This window comes from Zingiber officinale, chromosome 3A, assembly GCF_018446385.1.
Source record: "Zingiber officinale cultivar Zhangliang chromosome 3A, Zo_v1.1, whole genome shotgun sequence".
NCBI classification, from domain to species: Eukaryota; Viridiplantae; Streptophyta; class Magnoliopsida; order Zingiberales; family Zingiberaceae; genus Zingiber; species Zingiber officinale.
Genome location: NC_055990.1, coordinates 158,681,465 through 158,703,373, shown reverse-complemented (window position 1 = coordinate 158,703,373; position 21,909 = coordinate 158,681,465). Strand labels below are relative to the sequence as shown.

General features: G+C 41.4%; 1 protein-coding gene across 3 annotated transcripts; it reads left to right on the top strand.

The window, feature by feature from the left end:
* Positions 1-96: 96 nt before the first annotated feature.
* Positions 97-1,941, top strand: LOC122053031 (pentatricopeptide repeat-containing protein At3g18970-like). Of its 3 annotated transcripts, none has more exons than XM_042614869.1 (2): positions 97-164; positions 276-1,941. In XM_042614869.1, the coding sequence occupies exon 2, from the start codon at positions 410-412 to the stop codon at positions 1,781-1,783; it is 1,374 nt and encodes a 457-aa protein (XP_042470803.1). In that variant the 5' UTR covers positions 97-164; positions 276-409; the 3' UTR covers positions 1,784-1,941. The 3 variants fall into 3 exon arrangements, with proteins under 3 accessions (XP_042470803.1, XP_042470804.1, XP_042470802.1); XM_042614870.1 differs by having other exon boundaries at positions 152-168; XM_042614868.1 differs by having other exon boundaries at positions 152-184.
* Positions 1,942-21,909: the final 19,968 nt, after the last annotated feature.

The following is a 21,909-nucleotide window of genomic DNA, read 5'->3' as shown; positions in this document are numbered from 1 at the left end:
TTGCAATCTAATAATTTATTCACTGTGTAGATCATTTATATCCAACTAAATATTCATTATCAATTTAACCTATCGTAATTTTTAATTTTGTTATTAAAAAAATAATAATTTTAAACTATTGATATCAATCATGTTCTTGCTCCTGTTTTCTGATGTCGTGATTGGTAGGTAGCTTCAGAGTTCTGTAGATTCCTAGTGCTTTAGACAGATTTTCTCATTTTTTGACGTTCATAAGAGCAGATTGATATATTTTTGTAAATTATTTGTGGTTTCAGGAGGAAATCATCGTTCCAGTTCATGAATCATGCCTGACGATCTGTTTTAAGCATAATTGTGAGGTCAAATTCAATAGCAGGACGACCGTACGATCGACCCGGCAGCCAACAATTGCTGCACGTCCAACGGCTGCATGCTCCTCGCTCTTCCGCGAGCGCGATGCTCGGCTCTCTTACAATTTTGCTCCGCCATCGAGCAGGTAAAACAGATCCACGCCCAGCTGATTGTAAACGCTCTCCTCGCTCAGCCGTCCGCCGTCGCCAAGCTGGTCGAGCGTTACCACTCCGTGGCCGGCGGGAAGGGCCACGTTCGTCTCATCTTCCACCATCACCATTGCAGCAGCTCTTCGTTAGTGTCCAACTCCATGCTCCTTTGCACCCGCCCAGAAGACGCTCTGTCCCTCTTCTCCCACCAAAACAAAAGCGGCCTAGTCGCGCCTGATCGCTTCGCCTACACTTGCGCCCTCAGTTCATGCGCTCAATTGAACGCTCTTCTCGAAGGGACGCAAGTCCAGGCGCTCATCGCCAAGTCTGGGTTCATGTCCGACGTCGTCGTCAGCACCACTGCGGTCCACTTCTACGCGAGCTGTGGGGACGTCGAAGCGGCGCGGCAAGTGTTCGACGAAATGACTACGAGAAATAGTGTGACTTGGAACGCTCTGATGACCGGCTTCTGCCTCAATGACCGCGCGGAGGAGGCGGTGTCCGTGTTCGATGAGATGCTGCGACATGGTTTGCGCATCACAGAGAGGACAGCGATCGTTTTGCTCTCCGCTTGTTCTCAGCTTGGCGATCTGGCCTTGGGCAGCACGGCGCATGGGTACATCTACAAGGCTGCTGCGCGTTTCGAAGATTGTGTGTTCACCGGCACTGGTTTAGTGGACATGTACTGCAAATGCGGATCCCTTACCAGTGCATCCAAAGTGTTCGACGATATGACTAGCAGAAACGTTTTGACATGGAGCGCGATGATAGGTGGGCTTGCCATCCACGGAGAGGGAAAGGCAGCACTGCGGCTGATGGAGGAGATGGTGAAGGCAGGTTTTTGGCCCAACGCAGCCACCTTCACTGGTTTGCTTTTCGCCTGCGTCCACCGCGGGCTCGTAGACGAAGGCCTCCGCCTGTTCGACGTCATGAAGAGCAGGTTCGACGTTGAGCCGTGCATGAAGCACTACGGTTGCATGGTGGACCTCCTTGGGCGAGCCGGGATGGTGAGGGAAGCGTATGAGTTCGTGAAGGCAATGCCGGTGGAGCCAGACGTCGTCGTGTGGAGGGCTTTGCTGGGGGCGTGCAGAATCCACGGCCATGAAGAACTCGGCGAGGAAGTTGGGAAGATTCTGCTGCAGTGGGAGAAGAGATCGGCAAGGAGGGGTAGGGGTGGTTGTGAAGACTTCATTGCATTGTCAAACATGTATGCTTCAGCTGAGAGATGGGAGGATGTTTCAACAATTAGAAGGGAGATGAAGAAAAATACAACAGGAAATAGACCAGGTCAGAGTACAGTCTGAATCTGGTTACACATCAAAACTTGTTCCTTCATTAAACTTTATATGTTCAGATGTACATAAACATTTTTATCAAAATCATGTAATGCGTTTAAACCAGTAAAGACTGCAACCACAAATCTGTAACGATTCAAGGGTCTGTAATACATGTAAAAGTCATCTGCGCAAGTATTCTATCTGGATTCCTCGATAAATCATTACAGGTGGGTGAAGAAGATGGTGCACTAGATAGGTGACTCTGCTATTGACTGTACGAAAATTCTTTGCTAGAAAAAATGACTCCGAATGATCCTATGTGTCAAAAGGAACGTCAGCAACCGGATTAGGGAAGGGGTCCCCAGTTCAAGCACTCCGACACTCAAGTTAATGATCCAGTTAAGGGCAATGAATAATGCCGAACAATAGTAATAGACGAGTAGAATGGTGTAGTCTTGCGAAATGTAAGTATACATGTGTTTGTAGATGGAGAACTCCTTTTATAGTGTTAATTTGTGCACGAATCTCAAAGCATTTCTAAAAAAAGAATAGACTATAAAATTGCTCTGACATCTTTCTCAAAATGGGCCCGCAATCTCTGTGTTTGACATACTGGAAGCTTCTTGTGTACCTTTTGTATATAGAATATTCTTTGTCATCCGTGGCACGAAACTCCAAGATGGAATGTGAGGTCGTTGAGTCCTTAATATACGTAGGGGGCGTTTGGTTAAATGATGGGAATGACTATAGCTATGAGTTTGATAGTAGGGTAGAATGAGAATAGGAATGTAAATAAAACCCATCAAGTTATATGGATTTGGTTGATTCCCATAAATCTAATAATCATTCCCAAAATGTCATTCCCAAATCCACAATCCAAATACTATCTTTTACTATCATTCCATTTCCTCATTCCCAAACCCATCAACCAAACACCCCCTTAGCTAACCAACCGACCAAGTCCTTGTAATTCGATCGACCGTTGCTTACAAAAGCAACTAAGTCGGTTTTGAGGAATGTTGTCGGGGACTCGTCCTTCAGTTGGCCTCTCCCTTTGGTCCTAGAGTTTGGTTGGACCAAGTGTCCAGTTTGTTCGATCAAACCATAGGTCCGATCAGCTAGCTTACTCGACCGAAACAGTTGACCGCACTAATTTGCCCGATCGGACCGTAGGCCCAATCGACTAGTGTACTTGATAGAAATAGTTAACCGTGCTAACCCCGAGTGATGAAAGAGGACCTTGCTCTGGATGGCTCTAAATTGGCATAGAGCTTCATCAATACTGAGGGGCTCAGGGTTTGACTGACCCAAGGATTTGGTCGGATGACTTATCAGTCAGGATGATCGTATGCATTGGCCCTTAGTATTGATCCCTCATTGATTTTGACTGCCATGTTAGCTGGCCTTCTTGACTTTGACTCGACTCGATGGCTCTGTCATATTCGTCATATCACAAGTCTCTCATTCAAGTCTAGTCAAAGGAAGTTGTAAGTTCGACCAACTAGATATTTGTGTTGCTTATGCCTCTTCCAATCGGACTTTCAATTTTCGTTCTTCCGTTCGGTTCACGCGGAGATTATAATTTGCTGTTGATGTTTTTGGGGTCCTATGTTTTCCAACCTGACGCTCATTCTCTAAACTGTCGCTCAGCCTAAGTTGACATCACTTTGGCACCTTGGAAATAGGTCAAGTCACTTATCATTAATGCTGAACATGGTGCACATGAATTTTTATCATAAGCTTGTTTATTGCCTCTCATCCCTCATAAATAAGGCCTATGTCTAGTCACCACATGTCACACGCCTGCACTGTTTGTGCAATTTCCCTAAGTTAAGGTTGACTAGTTTGACTAAGCTTGAGATGACTCAATCTTGAGTCTTGATATTTGAGTTTTGATGTTTGATAATATATGGATATTCAAGGTGCAATTGTTCATTCACTACAAAAAAACAGTCTATTAGGGACGACAGTTTGCAACGAATTTAAAATTTGTTTCAAATTTTTCAACAAAATTTGCAACAAAATAATAAATCGTTCCGAATTAGCAACAAATTTACCAACAAAATAAATTCGTTGCAAATTAGCAACAAAAGATAATTTGTCGCTAATTTTGTTGCAAGTTAGCAACAAAAAATAAAATTTGTTGCAAATTTTGCAACAAATATTTTGTTCGTTGCAAATTTTGCAACGAATATTTTGTTCGTTGCAAATATTTGCAACGAATATTTTATTCGTTGCAAATTTTTGCAACGAATAGTATTTTCGTCGCAAATATTGCAACGAAACTATTATTTGAAGGAAATTCCCGACAAATATATAATTCATCGCAAGTTTACCGCAAAAATTTGAGGGTAGAGTTTCCAACGAATCTTAAATTCGTTGGAAATGTTTCCAACAAATAGGTAGATTCGTTGGAAATATTTCCAACGAATCTGCCACTTCGTTGGAAATTTCCAACGAAATGGCAGATTCGTTGGAAACATTTCCAACGAAATGGCAGATTCGTTGGAAACATTTCCAACGAATCTACCAATTCGTTGGAATTTCCAACGAATCGCAGATTCGTTGGAAAGTATGCTGTGATTTAAAAATCCGTTTGACCGACCTAGAGACCTCGGAATCGGATGAAACAAATTTCTATGTGCTCCTCTTGGTCTCCTGATTCTACAGATGGCCTCAAATATTTTTTTTGAATTAAGATAAATTTTTAACATCAAGGTCAATTGGATGAACTTGAATTTGAGCATGAAAGTGTTAGAGTTTTAAATCAAAATTGAGTTTAGTTGAACTTGGTGGATTTAAAAAATGATGTTCGAGTGCTCAGAACGAGGGAAAATCAGTTTGTTGGGGAGCGTAAGGTTCTCGTGATTATATCCATGAATTAAAAATAATTACGGAGCTAATTTATTTTGATTTGTGAATTTTTAAACTTGAATTTAATTTTTCCAACACATTGGGGGTTGAAAAAATAAAGGAAAAAATATATAAAGTAAAAAAAATATTTGACGACACATATGAAGCCAGGATAAATAGAGGAGCACACAGGAACCAGTTTCATCCAATTCGGAGGTCTCTAGGTCGGTCAACCGTTATTTTAAGAATAGGAAGGGTTTCCAACGAATCTGAAATTCATTGGAAATTTCCAACAAAATGGCAGATTCGTTGGAAACATTTCCAACGAATCTGCCAATTCGTTGGAAATTTCCAACAAATCACAGATTCGTTGGAAAGTATGCTGTGATTTAAAAATCCGTTTGACCGACCTAGAGACCTCGGAATCAGATGAAACAAGTTCTTATGTGCTCCTCTTGGTGTCCTGATTCTATAGATGACCTCAAATATTTTTTTTGAATTAAGATAAATTTTTAACATCAAGGTCAATTGGATGAATTTGAATTTGAGCATGAAAGTGTTAGAGTTTTAAATCAAAATTGAGTTTAGTTGAACTTGGTGGATTTAAAAAATGATGTTCGAGTGCTCAGAACGAGGGGAAATCAGTTTGTTGGAGAGCGTAAGGTTCTCGTGATTATATCCATGAATTAAAAATAATTACGGAGCTAATTTATTTTGATTTGTGAATTTTTAAACTAGAATTTAATTTTTCCAACACATTGGGGGTTGAAAAAATAAAGGAAAAAATATATAAAGTAAAAAAAAATTTTGACGACACATATGAAGTCAGGATAAATAGAGGAGCACACAGGAACCGGTTTCATCCAATTCGGAGGTCTCTAGGTCGGTCAACCGTTATTTTAAGAATAGGAAGAGTTTCCAACGAATCTGAAATTCGTTGGAAATTTCCAACGAAATGGCAGATTCGTTGGAAATTTCCAACGAATCACAGATTCGTTGGAAAGTATGCTGTGATTTAAAAAATCGTTTGACCGACCTAGAGACCTCGGAATCGGATGAAACAAGTTCCTATGTGCTCCTCTTGGTCTCCTGATTCTATAGATGGCCTCAAATATTTTTTTTGAATTAAGATAAATTTTTAACATCAACGTCAATTGGATGAATTTGAATTTGAGCATGAAAGTGTTAGAGTTTTAAATCAAAATTGAGTTTAGTTGAACTTGGTGGATTTAAAAAATGATGTTCGAGTGCTCAGAACGAGAGGAAATCAGTTTGTTGGGGAGCGTAAGATTCTCGTGATTATATCCATGAATTAAAAATAATTACGGAGCTAATTTATTTTGATTTGTGAATTTTTAAACTTGAATTTAAATTTTCCAACACATTGGGGGTTGAAAAAATAAAGGAAAAAATATATAAAGTAAAAAAAATATTTGACGACACATATGAAGTCAGGATAAATAGAGGAGCACACAGGAACCAGTTTCATCCAATTCGGAGGTCTCTAGGTCGGTCAACCGTTATTTTAAGAATAGGAAGGGTTTCCAACGAATCGCAGATTCGTTGGAAAGTATGATGTGATTTAAAAATCTGTTTGACCGACCTAGAGACCTCGTAATCGGATGAAACAGGTTCCTATGTGCTTCTCTTGGTCTCCTGATTCTATAGATGGCCTCAAATATTTTTTTGAATTAAGATAAATTTTTAACATCAATGTCAATTGGATGAATTTGAATTTGAGCATGAAAGTGTTAGAGTTTTAAATCAAAATTGAGTTTAGTTGAACTTGGTGGATTTAAAAAATGATGTTCGAGTGCTCAGAACGAGGGGAAATCAGTTTGTTGGGGAGCGTAAGGTTCTCGTGATTATATCCATGAATTAAAAATAATTACGGAGCTAATTTATTTTGATTTTGAATTTTTAAACTTGGATTTAATTTTTCCAACACATTGGGGTTGAAAAAATAAAGGAAAAAATATATAAAGTAAAAAAAATATTTGACGACACATATGAAGTCAGGATAAATAGAGGAGCACACAGGAACCGGTTTCATCCAATTCGGAGGTCTCTAGGTCGGTCAACCGTTATTTTAAGAATATAAAGGGTTTCCAACGAATCTGAAATTCATTGGAAATTTCCAACAAAATGGCAGATTCGTTGGAAACATTTCCAACGAATATGCCAATTCGTTGGAAAGTATGCTGTGATTTAAAAATCCGTTTGACCGACCTAGAGACCTCGGAATCGGATGAAACAAGTTCTTATGTGCTCCTCTTGGTCTCCTGATTCTATAGATGGCCTCAAATATTTTTTTGAATTAAGATAAATTTTTAACATCAAGGTCAATTGGATGAATTTGAATTTGAGCATGAAAGTGTTAGAGTTTTAAATCAAAATTGAGTTTAGTTGAACTTGGTGGATTTAAAAAATGATGTTCGAGTGCTCAGAACGAGGGGAAATCAGTTTGTTGGGGAGCGTAAGGTTCTCGTGATTATATCCATGAATTAAAAATAATTACGGAGCTAATTTATTTTGATTTGTGAATTTTTAAACTTGAATTTAATTTTTCCAACACATTGGGGGTTGAAAAAATAAAGGAAAAAATATATAAAGTAAAAAAAATATTTGACGACACATATGAAGTCAGGATAAATAAAGGAGCACACAGGAACCTGTTTCATCCAATTCGGAGATCTCTAGGTCGGTCAACCGTTATTTTAAGAATAGGAAGGGTTTCCAACGAATCTGAAATTCGTTGGAAATTTCCAACGAAATTGCAGATTCGTTGGAAACATTTCCAATGAATCTGCCAATTCGTTGGAAATTTCCAACGAATCGCAGATTCGTTGGAAAGTATGCTGTGATTTAAAAATCTGTTTGACCGACCTAGAGACCTCGGAATCGGATGAAACAAGTTCCTATGTGCTCCTCTTGGTCTCCTGTTTCTATAGATGGCCTCAAATATTTTTTTGAATTAAGATAAATTTTTAACATCAAGGTCAATTGGATGAATTTGAATTTGAGCATGAAAGTGTTAGAGTTTCAAATCAAAATTGAGTTTAGTTGAACTTGGTGGATTTAAAAAATGATGTTCGAGTGCTCAAAACGAGAGGAAATCAGGTTGTTGGGGAGCGTAAGGTTTTCATGATTATATCCATGAATTAAAAATAATTACGGAGCTAATTTATTTTGATTTGTGAATTTTTAAACTTGAATTTAATTTTTCCAACACATTGGAGGTTGAAAAAATAAAGGAAAAAATATATAAAGTAAAAAATATTTGACGACACATATGAAGTCAGGATAAATAGAGGAGCACACAGGAACCGGTTTCATCCAATTCGGAGGTCTCTAGGTCGGTCAACCGTTATTTTAAGAATAGGAAGGGTTTCCAACGAATCTGAAATTCGTTGGAAATTTCCAACAAAATGGCAGATTTGTTGGAAACATTTTCAACGAATCTGCCAATTCGTTGGAAATTTCCAACGAATTGTAGATTCGTTGCAAATATCCAACAAATAATATTTTTGTTGGAAATTTGTTGGAAGATCCCTAATTACATATCCATACCCGGCCCGATCCCTTCTCCTCACATCTTCTCTTGACCTAATTTTCCTTGACGGCGGCTGCGGCGATTTTTTCACTTCTCTGGACTGGTAAGCCACCTCTCGATCTAGCTCTTCTTTTTTTCCCGATCTCGCTGCGTCCCTTTTTTTTCCCGATCTCGCGGCGTCGCCTTGCCCCTCGCGGCGTCGCGTGGCCGATCGCGGTCGCGCCTGGCCGGTCGCGCCCTCGCCTGGCCGCGAGCGGCCGCGCCTGGACGCGAGCGGCTGCGCCTGGCTACGACCGGCCGCGCCTGGCCGCGACTGGTGCCTGGTCGCCAGTGGCCGTGAGTGGCTGCGAACGGCGGCGCATGGCAGCTTGCCTGGCCGCTCTTGCAGCTTCCTGGCTGCTCTCAACGGCGGCGAGGGTGGCCACTAGCAGCCTCCCTGTTCACTGTCGGCATAGGATGGCTGATGGTGGCCTCACCTAGCTACTGTTTGGCGTTGGTGATCCCGCTGGCGGCGTAGGCTGGCCACTGGCGACTGATGCTGTCCGCTAGCAGCTGATAGCATTGGGTGACCTCTGTTTGTAAATCGACATGTCATTGTTTGATGTTAACTAGCTGTTCTCGATCTTGGTTGGTCGTGGGCTGTCTATGCGTTACAGTGGCACAGCTGTCCGGGGGTCAATGCCTTGCCGTTGGGGCCAAGAATATATTTGATCATTTCTAGACTTTTTATTTTATTGTAAACTTAATATTATTGTTTGTGCAGGTTTGGATTTGACGTGGCTGGGAGAGACTTTCGGTTTTATTTACCTTTGTTAGGTATATTTTTCTCCACATGATATTTTAATAATGATTGCATGTTTTTATTTTTTCCTCTATTATATGTTATTTGCAGTTGTATGTGAGCTAAGTAATATTGACCATTAGTATTTGTGTTCTAGGAATTTTATTACTATATCTTATTTGAAACAGGCAACATGCAGAATGAAAGAAGTTGGATGTATAATAAAAATTTACCTGACCGTGGGGGTTTAACTGATGAGTTTATCACTGGGTTGAGACAGTTTTTAAATTTTGCATCTAGTAATGTTGAGTTTATGGATGGTAATCAGATACGATGTCCATGCAGAATGTCACGCCCCGGAGGAGTCCCTGTCCGAAGAAATTTCGGCAGCACCTCCCCTGTACGGCGGATAATCTGAAACTTTCTACATACACAATATACATCAGCCACAGGCGGCTAGAATATACACACAACCACGCAGTTATATATATATCATCAGCCCACTCGGCTGGAACAAAATATAAAACACAGCAGAAAAACGATAGAAATCCAAATACATGATTGCTAGCCGGCTAGGCTTACACCACACAACATCACAATACTCCGGGAAACAAAACCGGAACACAAAGTCAACTATACACATACCATACACCACGATAAACATAAACAAAATGCGAAGACTAGTCTTCTAATGTGATGTGGGCACCAACAGTCAGGATACTCCAAGCGACTCCACAAACAACCTGCTACCTGAAAAAGATAGTATCAACGGGGGTGAGTTTAACAACTCAGCGAATACCAATGGACATGAGTAGTAAGATATATCTAACAACAATAAACATGGAATACAGCTTCCTAATCATATATAGGGAATATGTAAAACTGAAAGGTAACTGAGGAAGCTGTACTCACCAGGAACTCCTATCCAGACAAAAGGGTCATCAAACCGAAAGTGTCAATAATCCTGTATGCAGGTCAAAAGTATGCATCCAACCAAAATGCAGCAACCAAATGCAGCAAACACAATCATAAGAATATAAATACATCAATGCATATGATGCTAATGATGCGTCCTGGTCACCCCTGACGCCAGACACAAGAGGCGAGACCGAGTGGGTAGGGCTGTGACAACCGTGCACTCTGTCGTCACTGCTCCTGATGAGTGACCGAGTGGACGGGATGCTGTCGGAGTACTCCTGTCCTGACCCCAAATCATAAATGGGGGAGTTCAATGCTCTCATCTCCCGGTACACGATAACGGGGAGGTATCTCTGCTGGCTACCACGCTGAGTCACCTGACCAACGGAGCCAAACAGAGTCCACCATCTGCCGGCTACTACGCTGCTACACTAAATGCCAGCGGAGCCAAACAGAGCGGAACTGTCTGCTGGCTACCACACTGAGTCCTAAGACCAACGGAGCCAAACAGCAGAACCGCCACACACCTGTCTGATATACCACTAACCCATGAGTGGTGGCGTGTGCAGTACATGTAACAGGCAATGTGCTCAACCATAGTGGAGCCGACAATCGCACAGCATGCAATCATGATGCATGACACTAAGCATAGCAAAACTGATCAACATATCCATATCCATATATACATAATATGGGTACCACAGTATCAGTAGGTCAAATCCACATATCTAGGGTATACATGTCCTCTATGATATAACAACCTAGATCCTAAACATATCCCCCTTCCTTAGCATATGTACCAACAACATGCACAGATCAAAGAAAAAGGGTCTAGGTACACAAATCAGATATGATATACAAATAGAGGTACACAAGACAGGTATGGTATAAAAACCTAGGTATCAGATAATCTAGATACACATGCCAGAAAAATAAAATCCAGAACCTAGTCCGAACCTCAGTAGGTATGGTATGCCACTTACTCTAGGAACCAAGGTACTCATGGCAATAATCCTGAAACGTAAACATGGATACATAACAAACGGCCAACAGATCATGCTATGGGTATCAAACCGTGACATACCAAGGCAAACATGATCATTGCTTGCAGCTATAAAATACTATGCATATCCAATAGACAATATCATAAAGATAAGTCAAGAGGTACCCGCCTCCGATATAGATCGAATCGAACCAATCCGATGTCGAGACGCCCGTCTCGAATCACAGTCCTGTAACAACACGATATACAGATTTAGCTAATTACATATTTCTTAATTAGATAAATCAAATTCCCGAGAAGCTAACCTAAATCCAAATCCAATTTTAAACCTTAATTGGATCATCAACTCCTCAATCATTTCATAACTAGTTCATACAAATTAGAACTTGCAACAATTATAATCCCTCACAACAACGTAATCACATAATCTAGATTACATCATGATCTATAACAAAAATCAAAACTCTATTCCTTACCTCAACACCAAAGTCTCTTCTGTTGGTCCACAACAGGTGGTTCCTGTCGGAATAAGGGCAGCCGCTGAAACAAAATACACCACCGTCGCAATGAATCTATAATTAGAAACCATAATCCGTAGTTAGCATAGCCTTCCACCCAACCCAAGTATTGCTCACATCATGACAAGAACCAGAGTACCAAATTTGAAAACACAAACCTTAAGCCTTCACCTTCAACCCTTCTGCCGGATGCACTTGCTGTTGGCGTCGGGGCTCTATGGCCGGCGGCTCTGAAGAGGGGCAGCAACCAGGAACTAGGGCACGGCCTGGAGGCTAGGGCAGAGGGGAAGAAAGGAAAGGAAAGTATGCGACGGTGGAGAGGCTAGGGCACGCGACAACTTGAGTGTTGGCGAGAAGAGGAGCGATCGGCTCCGAGGTTCCTGTGGCCGGTGGTGAATCTAGGGCACACGGAAGGAGTGGCCGGAGAGGGCAGCGGCAGTGGCGTCGCGTCCCGATCCCAGTGGCGAAGACAGGGAAGAAGAAAGGAAGAGGGAGAGAAAGATGCTTTGCCGCCGGCTCACTGTTCCCTGGCATCGTCGGCGTCGGGCAGAGGGGAAAAGAAGAGGCGGCGCCGGCGCTAGGGCAGCGACTAAGAGGAAGAGGGAAAGGAGGAATCGGCTTGAATAGGGCACGGCTCGCGGGGGAAACAGGAAGAAGGAAACGGGTAGCAGAGGGAAAAGAAAAAAAAATAAGAAAAAGAAATAGGAAAAAGGAAAATAAAACTTTTCCTCACTAAAACAAGGTAGCCTAAACAGGCTTTTCCCGGGGCCCTATTTTATCCCCGTAAACTCGTCCATATGAGCTCCAAAAAATTCCCGAAAAATTTCTAAAAATTCCGGAAAAATCCCTTATCATTATTCGCTAATTTTTAGTATTTTAAATTCTCCCCCACTAATAAAAATTTGGTCCCCAAATTTCGTTATCTACCATCAGCAAATACTAACAACAGGTAAAGAGTATAAATGTTGAACGGTAAATAATATCACACACCTCAAGTGAAAAGATGGGGTATCGTGCTCGCATAATATCCTCGAGCTCCCAAGTTGCCTCCTCGTCTATATGATGCTGTCATCCGACATCAACCAGCCGGATAGTCTTGTTCCACACCTGACGCTCTTTCCGGTCCAGTATCCGTACCGGAATCTCCTCATAAGTGATGTCGAGCTAAACAGAACCGAGATATCTGTCAGTGCATGTGTCGGTTCGAGTAGGTATCTACTTAACATAGACACGTAGAACACATCGTACACGCCTACCAAGGATGGTGGTAGTGCTAACCAGTAAGCTACCGCTCCAATCCTCTCCAAGATCTGAAAAGGACCAATGTATCGCGGAGCTGGCTTACCTCTGAGGTCAAATCTCTTCACCCCTTTCGTGGGTGGAACTCGCAGAAATACATGGTCGCCAATAGAGAACGCTAGGGGTCTGCGTCTCTGATCAGCATTACACTTCTGGCGATCCTGCGCCTCTAACATCCTCCGACTGATAATACGGACCAACTCTGCCTCATACTGAGCTCTATGAGGTCCTAATAACTGGGCCTCCTCAACCTCAACCCAGAGGATGGATGTCCGACAAGGCCTACCTTACAACGCTTCAACGGTGGCATTTGGATAGCCGAATGCAAATCGTTGTTGTAGACGAACTCTACCAATGGCAAATGGTCCTCCCAACTGCCCCAAAAATCCAATACACAAGACTTCAGCAAACCCTCTAGAGTCTGAATGGTCCGCTGTGACTATCCATCTGTCTGAGGATGGAAAATTGTACTGAAACAGAGCTGCGTGCCAAGGTCTGCTGCAGACTCTGTCAAAAACGAGACGTGAATCGGGGTCTCTATCCGAAATAATAATCAACGGGACACCACGTGATCTAATGATCTCCCGGCAAAACAGATCTACCAATTAATCCAGGAAATCTGTCCTCCGAATAGCTAAGAAGTGCGCGGATTTGGTTAATTGATCAACGATTACTCAAATCGCGTCTTGGTCTCGTTATGTCCTCGACAAACTCACCACAAAGTCCATAATAATATGTTCTCATTTCCACTCAGGAATAGAAATCTGCTGAAGTAAGTCGGCAGATCTCTAATGCTCGGCTTTCACTTGCTGACAGCCAAGACATCTAGCTACAAAATCCGCGATGTCATTCTTCATGTCATTCCACCAATAGGAACGCCTCAAATCTCGGTACATATGGGTACCGCCTGGGTGGATAGCCAATCGGGAGTGATGAGCCTCCTCAAGTAACTCCTCCCTGACCGGTGAACTGGAGGCACTCATAATCGGCCTTGGTAATATATAATACCCACATCAACGCGGGTGAACTCTGTTTGCTGCCCAGAACCTAGCTGGTTGCCAATGAACTGTAAATACTGATCACCACCCTGAGCCTCTCGGATCCTCGTCCTGATCGACGATTGAGCAACCATGGTAACAAGAATACCATGCTCTATCTGTAGCCACAACTCGGTGGCAAGCCAAAGTCACTCTAGACTTCCGGCTAAGTGCGTCGACAACCACATTAGCTTTTTCCTGGGTGATAGCTAATGGTACAATCAAAATCCTTCAGGAATTCCATCCATCTTCCCTGTCGGAGATTAGATTCCTTTCTAAGTGAACAAATATTTGAGACTCTTATGGTCCGTGAGAATCTCAAATGTAACACCGTATAGATAAGGCTGCCAAATCTTCAAGGCACAAATAATGACGGTCAGCCACAAGTTATGTACTGGGTAGTTCTACTCATGCTCCTACAACTGTTGAAAAACATAGAAGACTACCGTGTCGTGTTGCATCAGAACAGCGCCAAATCCTGTAGAGATGCGTCAGTATAAAGCACGAATCCGTCCTCTCCAAATGTTAAAACCAAAATCGGAGCCGACACTGGTCTCCGCTTTAGCTCCTAGAAGCTGGTCTTGTAGTCCTCGAACCACGTAAACTTCACGCTTTTCCTGGTCAAGTGTGTTAATAGCATAACAATCCGTGAGAAATCCTCAACGCATCTCCGGAAATATCAGCCAAACAAAGGAAGTTACGAGCCTCTTCTATAGACTCCGTCTACTCCCAACAGTAACATCCTCTATCTCCTGTGTAACCACGGTATACTCCTACTGGTGACCGTGTGTCTCAAATATCTCATAGAAGACAACCAAAATACACACTACTGATCTTCACATATAGATGTTCTCGTCGAAACATCTCTAGAACTATGCGAATGTGGTGTACTTGACTCACCTCAGATCCGTAATAAATCACAATATCGTCAACAAAGACAATGGAAACCGATCCAAACATTCTAGGGATACCCAAATCATCGAGTCCATGACAACATCTAGGGCATCGCAAGCACTAATGGTAAAACCAAGACACATAATGTCCGTATCGCAGACATTCCTAACAATAAGATCCTCAACAATAAACAGATCTAATTACCAACGATATATAATCACCAAAGAATAGAACCTCCAGTGTGAGAGCAATGCTCTATTACACGAAATACCACATATGTGGGAGCAACGCTCTACCACAAGAAATCCTCCATATGTGGGAGCAACGCTCCACCATAAATAATCCAAAATATGTATCCACAATAAATATGGGAGCAATGCTCCGCTACAAACAATCCGCAATATGTAGGAGCAATGCTCCACTACAAAACAATCCCTAAATATGCGGGAATCCAGAATATGTGGAAGCTACACTCTACCACAAACGATCCATAACATGTGGGAGCTACGCTCTACCACAACAATACAAAAGTGCCCAAAGTACCTAACTATCTAGCTAGAGACTGCACAAGATCTCTCTACCACAGATCACTGTGGGTAGCCTAGGGTATAACCACCCAGTAAGCAAATCAAATCCATAGTCAACTCTATCATCCTCCTAGTGGGTCGGTCACCCACTAATGGGAGAATTAGTTGACAGGGTAAAACGACCAATATCATAATGTAGACATTTAATATTCTACATTTAACATAGGTAGAATTATCATGATGCTACCAACCATACATCTGACACACGTGCACACACAACATATCTATGATCGACATAATCCTCCAATTAGTACACACCAAAAATACTCACATCATAGGTATAAATCTCCGTGATACCTCCAACAATGCATACCGAACCCGTGTACACATATCAATATAGGTATAATCGACAATACACCTCAAACAACACTCACCTGACATATATACACATATGCCAAGAGTATAATCAACGTATACTTCCAATAAGGCATACTAAAACCCAGGTGCATTCACAAATCACACAAAATCAACAAGATACCTCAAATACCACACCAAACACATATGTACATACCATAACACCGATGTAGTCGACAAGATACTTCCAACATGACATTCACACCCATGTGCACATACCACGACACAGATTTAAATCGATAAGATACCTCCAATATGTCAATCAGGCACGTACAGCTAACTAAATAGGTATAATCCACAAGAAACCTACCATAACCATATCTAGATGGGAATACCCACACTATCCACAAATGAACTATCCATCATAGAACTCCTTCAACTCATAACAATCATATGTACACTTCATAGATATGCATAATCAGCATATTTAATTCAATCTATCACACAAACCCTATGTCATCTTCTAAGTTATCCAATTAGGTACATACAGTCTAAAATTACAGTACCCATGGAATAGGATACATCGATCATCTATCAACTGACCAAACCGACAATAGTATACGATCAACTCCGTCTTTTCCACGTCAATACAAAACTTGTACTCAAATGTGCTCTAGATATCAATTAAGCACATACAACCCAAAGATTCAGACATCTAGAAGTAAAGTAGGTTAATCTGCTACTGATCGGATCAACACAACTAATCGATCATCTACTAACTAATCAAGAATAAATAAAGCCTCTACAAGCATCTAAGGTAAATCGATCACAACTACCCAAATCAAACAAACGTCAATCTATCTTCTACTGACAAATCTAACAAGAGTAAATCAATATTTACTGATGAAATTTACTAAAATAACATGGTATACTACTGGCTAGGTCATCATAAAGATATAAATACTATCCACTACCCAGCTAATAAAAGCAGAGGCCAGTATGTGCCTCAATCTGCTAACCAACTGGTAATAACATAAGCTAAAAAACTACTGGTGTATGATATGATAAATCACCAGAACTGTAACCCTTAATTTCTATTAAGGTCAATCAAGATCAGTGGCTAACCTAATACATAAAATATATGCTATATCAACTAGACAGGTACCAGTAAAGAGTGCTAATACAGGTCATAAACAGTAATAGTCAACAGTGCATATACTAACAAAAATGTAGGATAACAGTATACCACATACCTCCTATAGCTTGGAGATGGCCTGTCGCTGCCAGGTCCCAAAATCCAAAAAGTCACATCGAGAAGACCAAAACACAAAATCCGAAACACCGGAAAAATAAGACACGTAAGTCGATCTCTGATACCAAATAAATTGATATCAGATAAATCTCGAAAATCCAGAACACATAGCAAGTATCGTATACCTGCTCTGATACCACTAAATTGTCACGCCCCGGAGGAGTCCCTGTCCGAAGAAATTTCGGCAGCACCTCCCCTTTACGGCGGACAATCTGAAACTTTCTACATACACAATATACATCAGCCACATGCGGCTGGATTATACACACAACCACGCAGTTATATATATATATCATCAGCCCACTCAGCTGGAACAAAATATAAAACACAGCAGAAAAACGATAGAAATCCAAATACATGACTGCTAGCCGGCTAGGCTTACACCACACAACATCACAATACTCCGGGAAACAAAACCGGAACACAAAGTCAACTATACACATACCATACACCACGATAAACATAAACAAAATGCGAAGACTAGTCTTCTAATGTGATGTGGGGAACGGCAGTCAGGATACTCCAAGCGACTCCAAAAACAACCTGCTACCTGAAAAAGATAGTATCAACTGGGGGTGAGTTCAACAACTCAGCGAATACCAATGGACATGAGTAGTAAGATATATCTAACAACAACAAACATGGAATACAGCTTCCTAATCATATATATGGAATATGCAAAACTGAAAGGTAACTGAGGAAGCTGTACTCACCAGGAACTCCTATCCAGACAAAAGGGTCGTCAAACCGAAAGTGTCAATAATCCTGTATGTAGGTCAAAAGTATGCATCCAACCAAAATGCAGCAACCAAATGCAGCAAACACAATCATAAGAATATAAATACATCAATGCATATAATGCTAATGATGCGTCCTGGTCACCCCTGACGCCAGTCAGTCCTCTCACACACAAAAGGCGAGACCGAGTGGGTAGGGCTGTGACAACCGTGCACTCTGTCGTCACTGCTCCTGATGAGTGACCGAGTGGACGGGATGCTGTCGGAGTACTCCTGTCCTGACCCCAAATCATAAATGGGGGAGTTCAATGCTCTCATCTCCCGGTACACGATAACGGGGAGGTATCTCTGCTGGCTACCACGCTGAGTCACCTGACCAACGGAGCCAAACAGAGTCCACCGTCTGCCGGCTACTACACTGCTACACTAAATGCCAGCGGAGCCAAACAGAGCGGAACTGTCTGCCGGCTACCACGCTGAGTCCTCAGACCAACGGAGCCAAACAGCAGAACCGCCACACACCTGTCTGATATACCACTAACCCATGAGTGGTGGTGTGTGCAGTACATGTAACTGGCGATGTGCTCAACCATAGTGGAGCCGACAATCGCACAGCATGCAATCATGATGCATGACACTAAGCATAGCAAAACTGATCAACATATCCATATCCATATATACATAATATGGGTACCACAGTATCAGTAGGTCAAATCCACAGATCTAGGGTATACAGGTCCTCTATGATATAACAACCTAGATCCTAAACATATCCCCCTTCCATATATATATAAAATGGTACCACAGAATCGAAGGTCAGATCCGAGGATATAAGGTACACAAGTCAGGTATGGTATAAAAACCTAGGTATCGGATAATCTAGATACACATGCCAGAAATATAAAATCCAGTACCGATTCCGAACCTCAGTAGGTATGGTATGGCACTTACTCTATGAACCAATTTACTCATGGCAATAATCCTGAAACGTAAACATGGATACATAACAAACAGCCAATAGATCATGCTATGGGTATCAAACCGTGACATACCAAGGCAAACATGTTCATTGCTTGCAGCTATAAAATACTATGCATATCCAATAGACAATATCATAAAGATAAGTCAAGAGGTACCCGCCTCCGATAAAGATCGAATCGAACCAATCCGATGTCGAGACGCCCGTCTCGAATCACAGTCCTGTAACAACACGATATACAGATTTAGCTAATTACATATTTCTTAATTAGATAAATCAAATTCCCGAGAAGCTAACCTAAATCCAAATCCAATTTTAAACCTTAATTGGATCATCAACTCCTCAATCATTTCATAACTAGTTCATACAAATTAGAACTTGCAACAATTACAATCCCTCACAACAACGTAATCACATAATCTAGATTACATCATGATCTATAACAAAAATCAAAACTCTATTCCTTACCTCAACACCAAAGTCTCTTCTGTTGGTCCACAACAGGTGGTTCCTGTCGGAATAAGGGCAGCCGCTGAAACAAAATACACCACCGTCGCAATGAATCTATAATTAGAAACCATAATCCGTAGTTAGCATAACCTTTCACCCAACCCAAGTATTGCTCACAGCATGACAAGAACCAGAGTACCAAATTTGAAAACACAAACCTTAAGCCTTCACCTTCAACCCTTCTGCCGGATGCACTTGCTGTTGGCGTCGGGGCTCTATGGCCGGCGGCTCTGAAGAGGGGCAGCAACCAGGAACTAGGGCACGGCCTGGAGGCTAGGGCAGAGGGGAAGAAAGGAAAGGAAAGTATGCGACGGTGGAGAGGCTAGGGCACGCGACAACTTGAGTGTCGGCGAGAAGAGGAGCGATCGGCTCCGAGGTTCCTGTGGTCGGTGGTGAATCTAGGGCACACGGAAGGAGTGGCCGGAGAGGGCAGCGGCAGTGGCGTCGCGTCCCGATCCCAGTGGCAAAGACAGGGAAGAAGAAAGGAAGAGGGAGAGAAAGATGCTTTGCCGCTGGCTCACTGTTCCCTGGTGTCGTCGGCGTCGGGCAGAGGAGAAAAGAAGAGGCGGCGCCGGCGCTAGGGCAGCGGCTAAGAGGAAGAGGGAAAGGAGGATTCGGCGTGAATAGGGCACGGCTCGCGGGGGAAACAGTAAGAAGGAAACGGGTAGCAGAGGGAAAAGAAAAAAATAAGAAAAAGAAATAGGAAAAAGGAAAATAAAACTTTTCCTCACTAAAACAAGGTAGCCTAAACAGGCTTTTCCCGGGGCCCTATTTTATCCCCGTAAACTCGTCCATATGAGCTCCAAAAAATTCCCGAAAAAATTCTAAAAATTCCGAAAAAATCCCTTATCATTATTCGCTAATTTTCAGTATTTTACACAGAAAGTGTCATAATGGAAAATTTTTACCATCTAATAAAGTTTCAGAGCATCTTTGTAGATTTGGTTTTACTCCGAATTACTATAATTGGACATGTCATGGTGAACCATCCATATCTAATGAGGATTATTATGGACACAACATACAAGTCTCTAGGGATCAAAGTTATTATAATCAATTAAATCCATATCAAAGAATGATATTTGATGCAGCGGCTCCGAATTTAATTCCTGAACCACATGGTGCCAGTTCTAGCTGCCCTCCAACAGTTGAGCAAATGTTTACAACATATGCATCACCATTAGAAGAGGTACAAGTGCCAGGTGTTGATGAAATTGAGAATAATGAAACATATCTTAAATTTCAGGAAGTGTTAAGTGCTGCAGATGAACCTTTATGGACTGGTTGTAACAAGCATACTAAATTATCATTCACTGCAAGACTGTTGAATATCAAGGCAGAGTCTAATTTGTCGGAAGATAATTTCAATAAGTTTGTTCAAGCTATTGAAGAGGCATTGCCCCAAGATAATATACTGCCTAATGATTTTTACAGTATGAAAAAACTTACGAAAGAATTAGGTCTTCTGGTGGAAAGAATTGACATTTGCAGAGACGGTTGTATGCTATATTGGGGAGATGATGCAGATGCAAATGTTTGTAGATTCTGTAATCAAGATAGGTACAAGATCTCTAGAAGGAGTCAACAGCGACGTAAATCATACAGTCAGTTATTTTATTTGCCATTAACTCCTAGGTTACAAAGACTTTATGCATCAAAGACCACTGCTCAACACATGACTTGGCATGCAAATCATCGAACAGAGGAGGGATTAATGTGTCATCCATCAGATGCAGAGGCATGGAAAAATTTTGATAGAACATATCCTGAATTTGCGAAGGAGACTCGAAACATTCGGTTAGGTCTTTGTGCTGATGGTTTTGCTCCATTTAGTAAATCAGGAAGACAATATTCTTGTTGGCCAGTTATATTAACTCCATATAATCTTCCACCTGGGATGTGCATGAAAACACCGTATATGTTTTTAACATTAGTTGTGCCTGGCCCGCAAAATCCAAAGAAGTTAATAGATGTTTATATGCAACCACTGATTGCAGAGCTAAAACAACTACGGGATGAAGGGTTTCCTACATATGACGTCCATACTAATTAGATGTTTGTTATGAAGGCTGCTCTTCTTTGGACCATTAATGACTTTCCAGCTTATGGAATGCTATCTGGTTGGAGTACTACGGGAATCTTAGGTTGTCCAATATGTATGGAGAGATCAAAGTCGATCAGATTGAAATATGGAAGAAAGCCGAGTTATTTTGATTGTCATAGACAATTTTTACCATTAAATCATAATTTCAGAAGGAATAAAGATGAGTTCACTAAGAATAGAATTGAAAGAACACCTCCGCCATTAAGATTGGCAGGTCAAGATATTTGGTATAGAGTGTGTCACTTTCCATCTGTTATTGAAGAACCACATGGTACAACATATGAATATGGAAGCACTCATAAATGGACTAAGCGGAGTATATTTTGGGATTTACCTTATTGGTATAGTAATTTAATTCATCATAATCTGGATGTAATGCATATTGAGAAAAATGTTTTTGATAATCTCATAAATACAGTGATGGATATTGCCGGAAAAACAAAAGATAATTTGAATGCAAGAAAAGATATGCGACTAATTTGTAAACGACCCACTCTTGATGTGGATGAAAGTAGTAGGGGACCAAAGCAAAAGGCAATTTATACATTGAATAAAGAACAGAGACGTGTTGTTTGTGAATGGTTGAAATCATTGAGATTTCCTGATGGGTATGTCTCTAATCTTGGGAGATGCGTCGATATGAAGGAATTGAAATTGATTGGTTTGAAAAGTCACGATTGTCATATATTTATGGAAAGACTTATTCCAATTGCTTTTAAGGAACTCTTACCAAATTTTGTATGGGGTACAATTACGGAGTTAAGCATTTTCCTT

What these genes read in the sequence shown, in the direction of transcription:
- LOC122053031 (XM_042614869.1), top strand. Translation starts at nt 410, where the DNA reads ATGCTCCTCGCTCTTCCGCGAGCGCGATGCTCGGCTCTCTTACAATTT.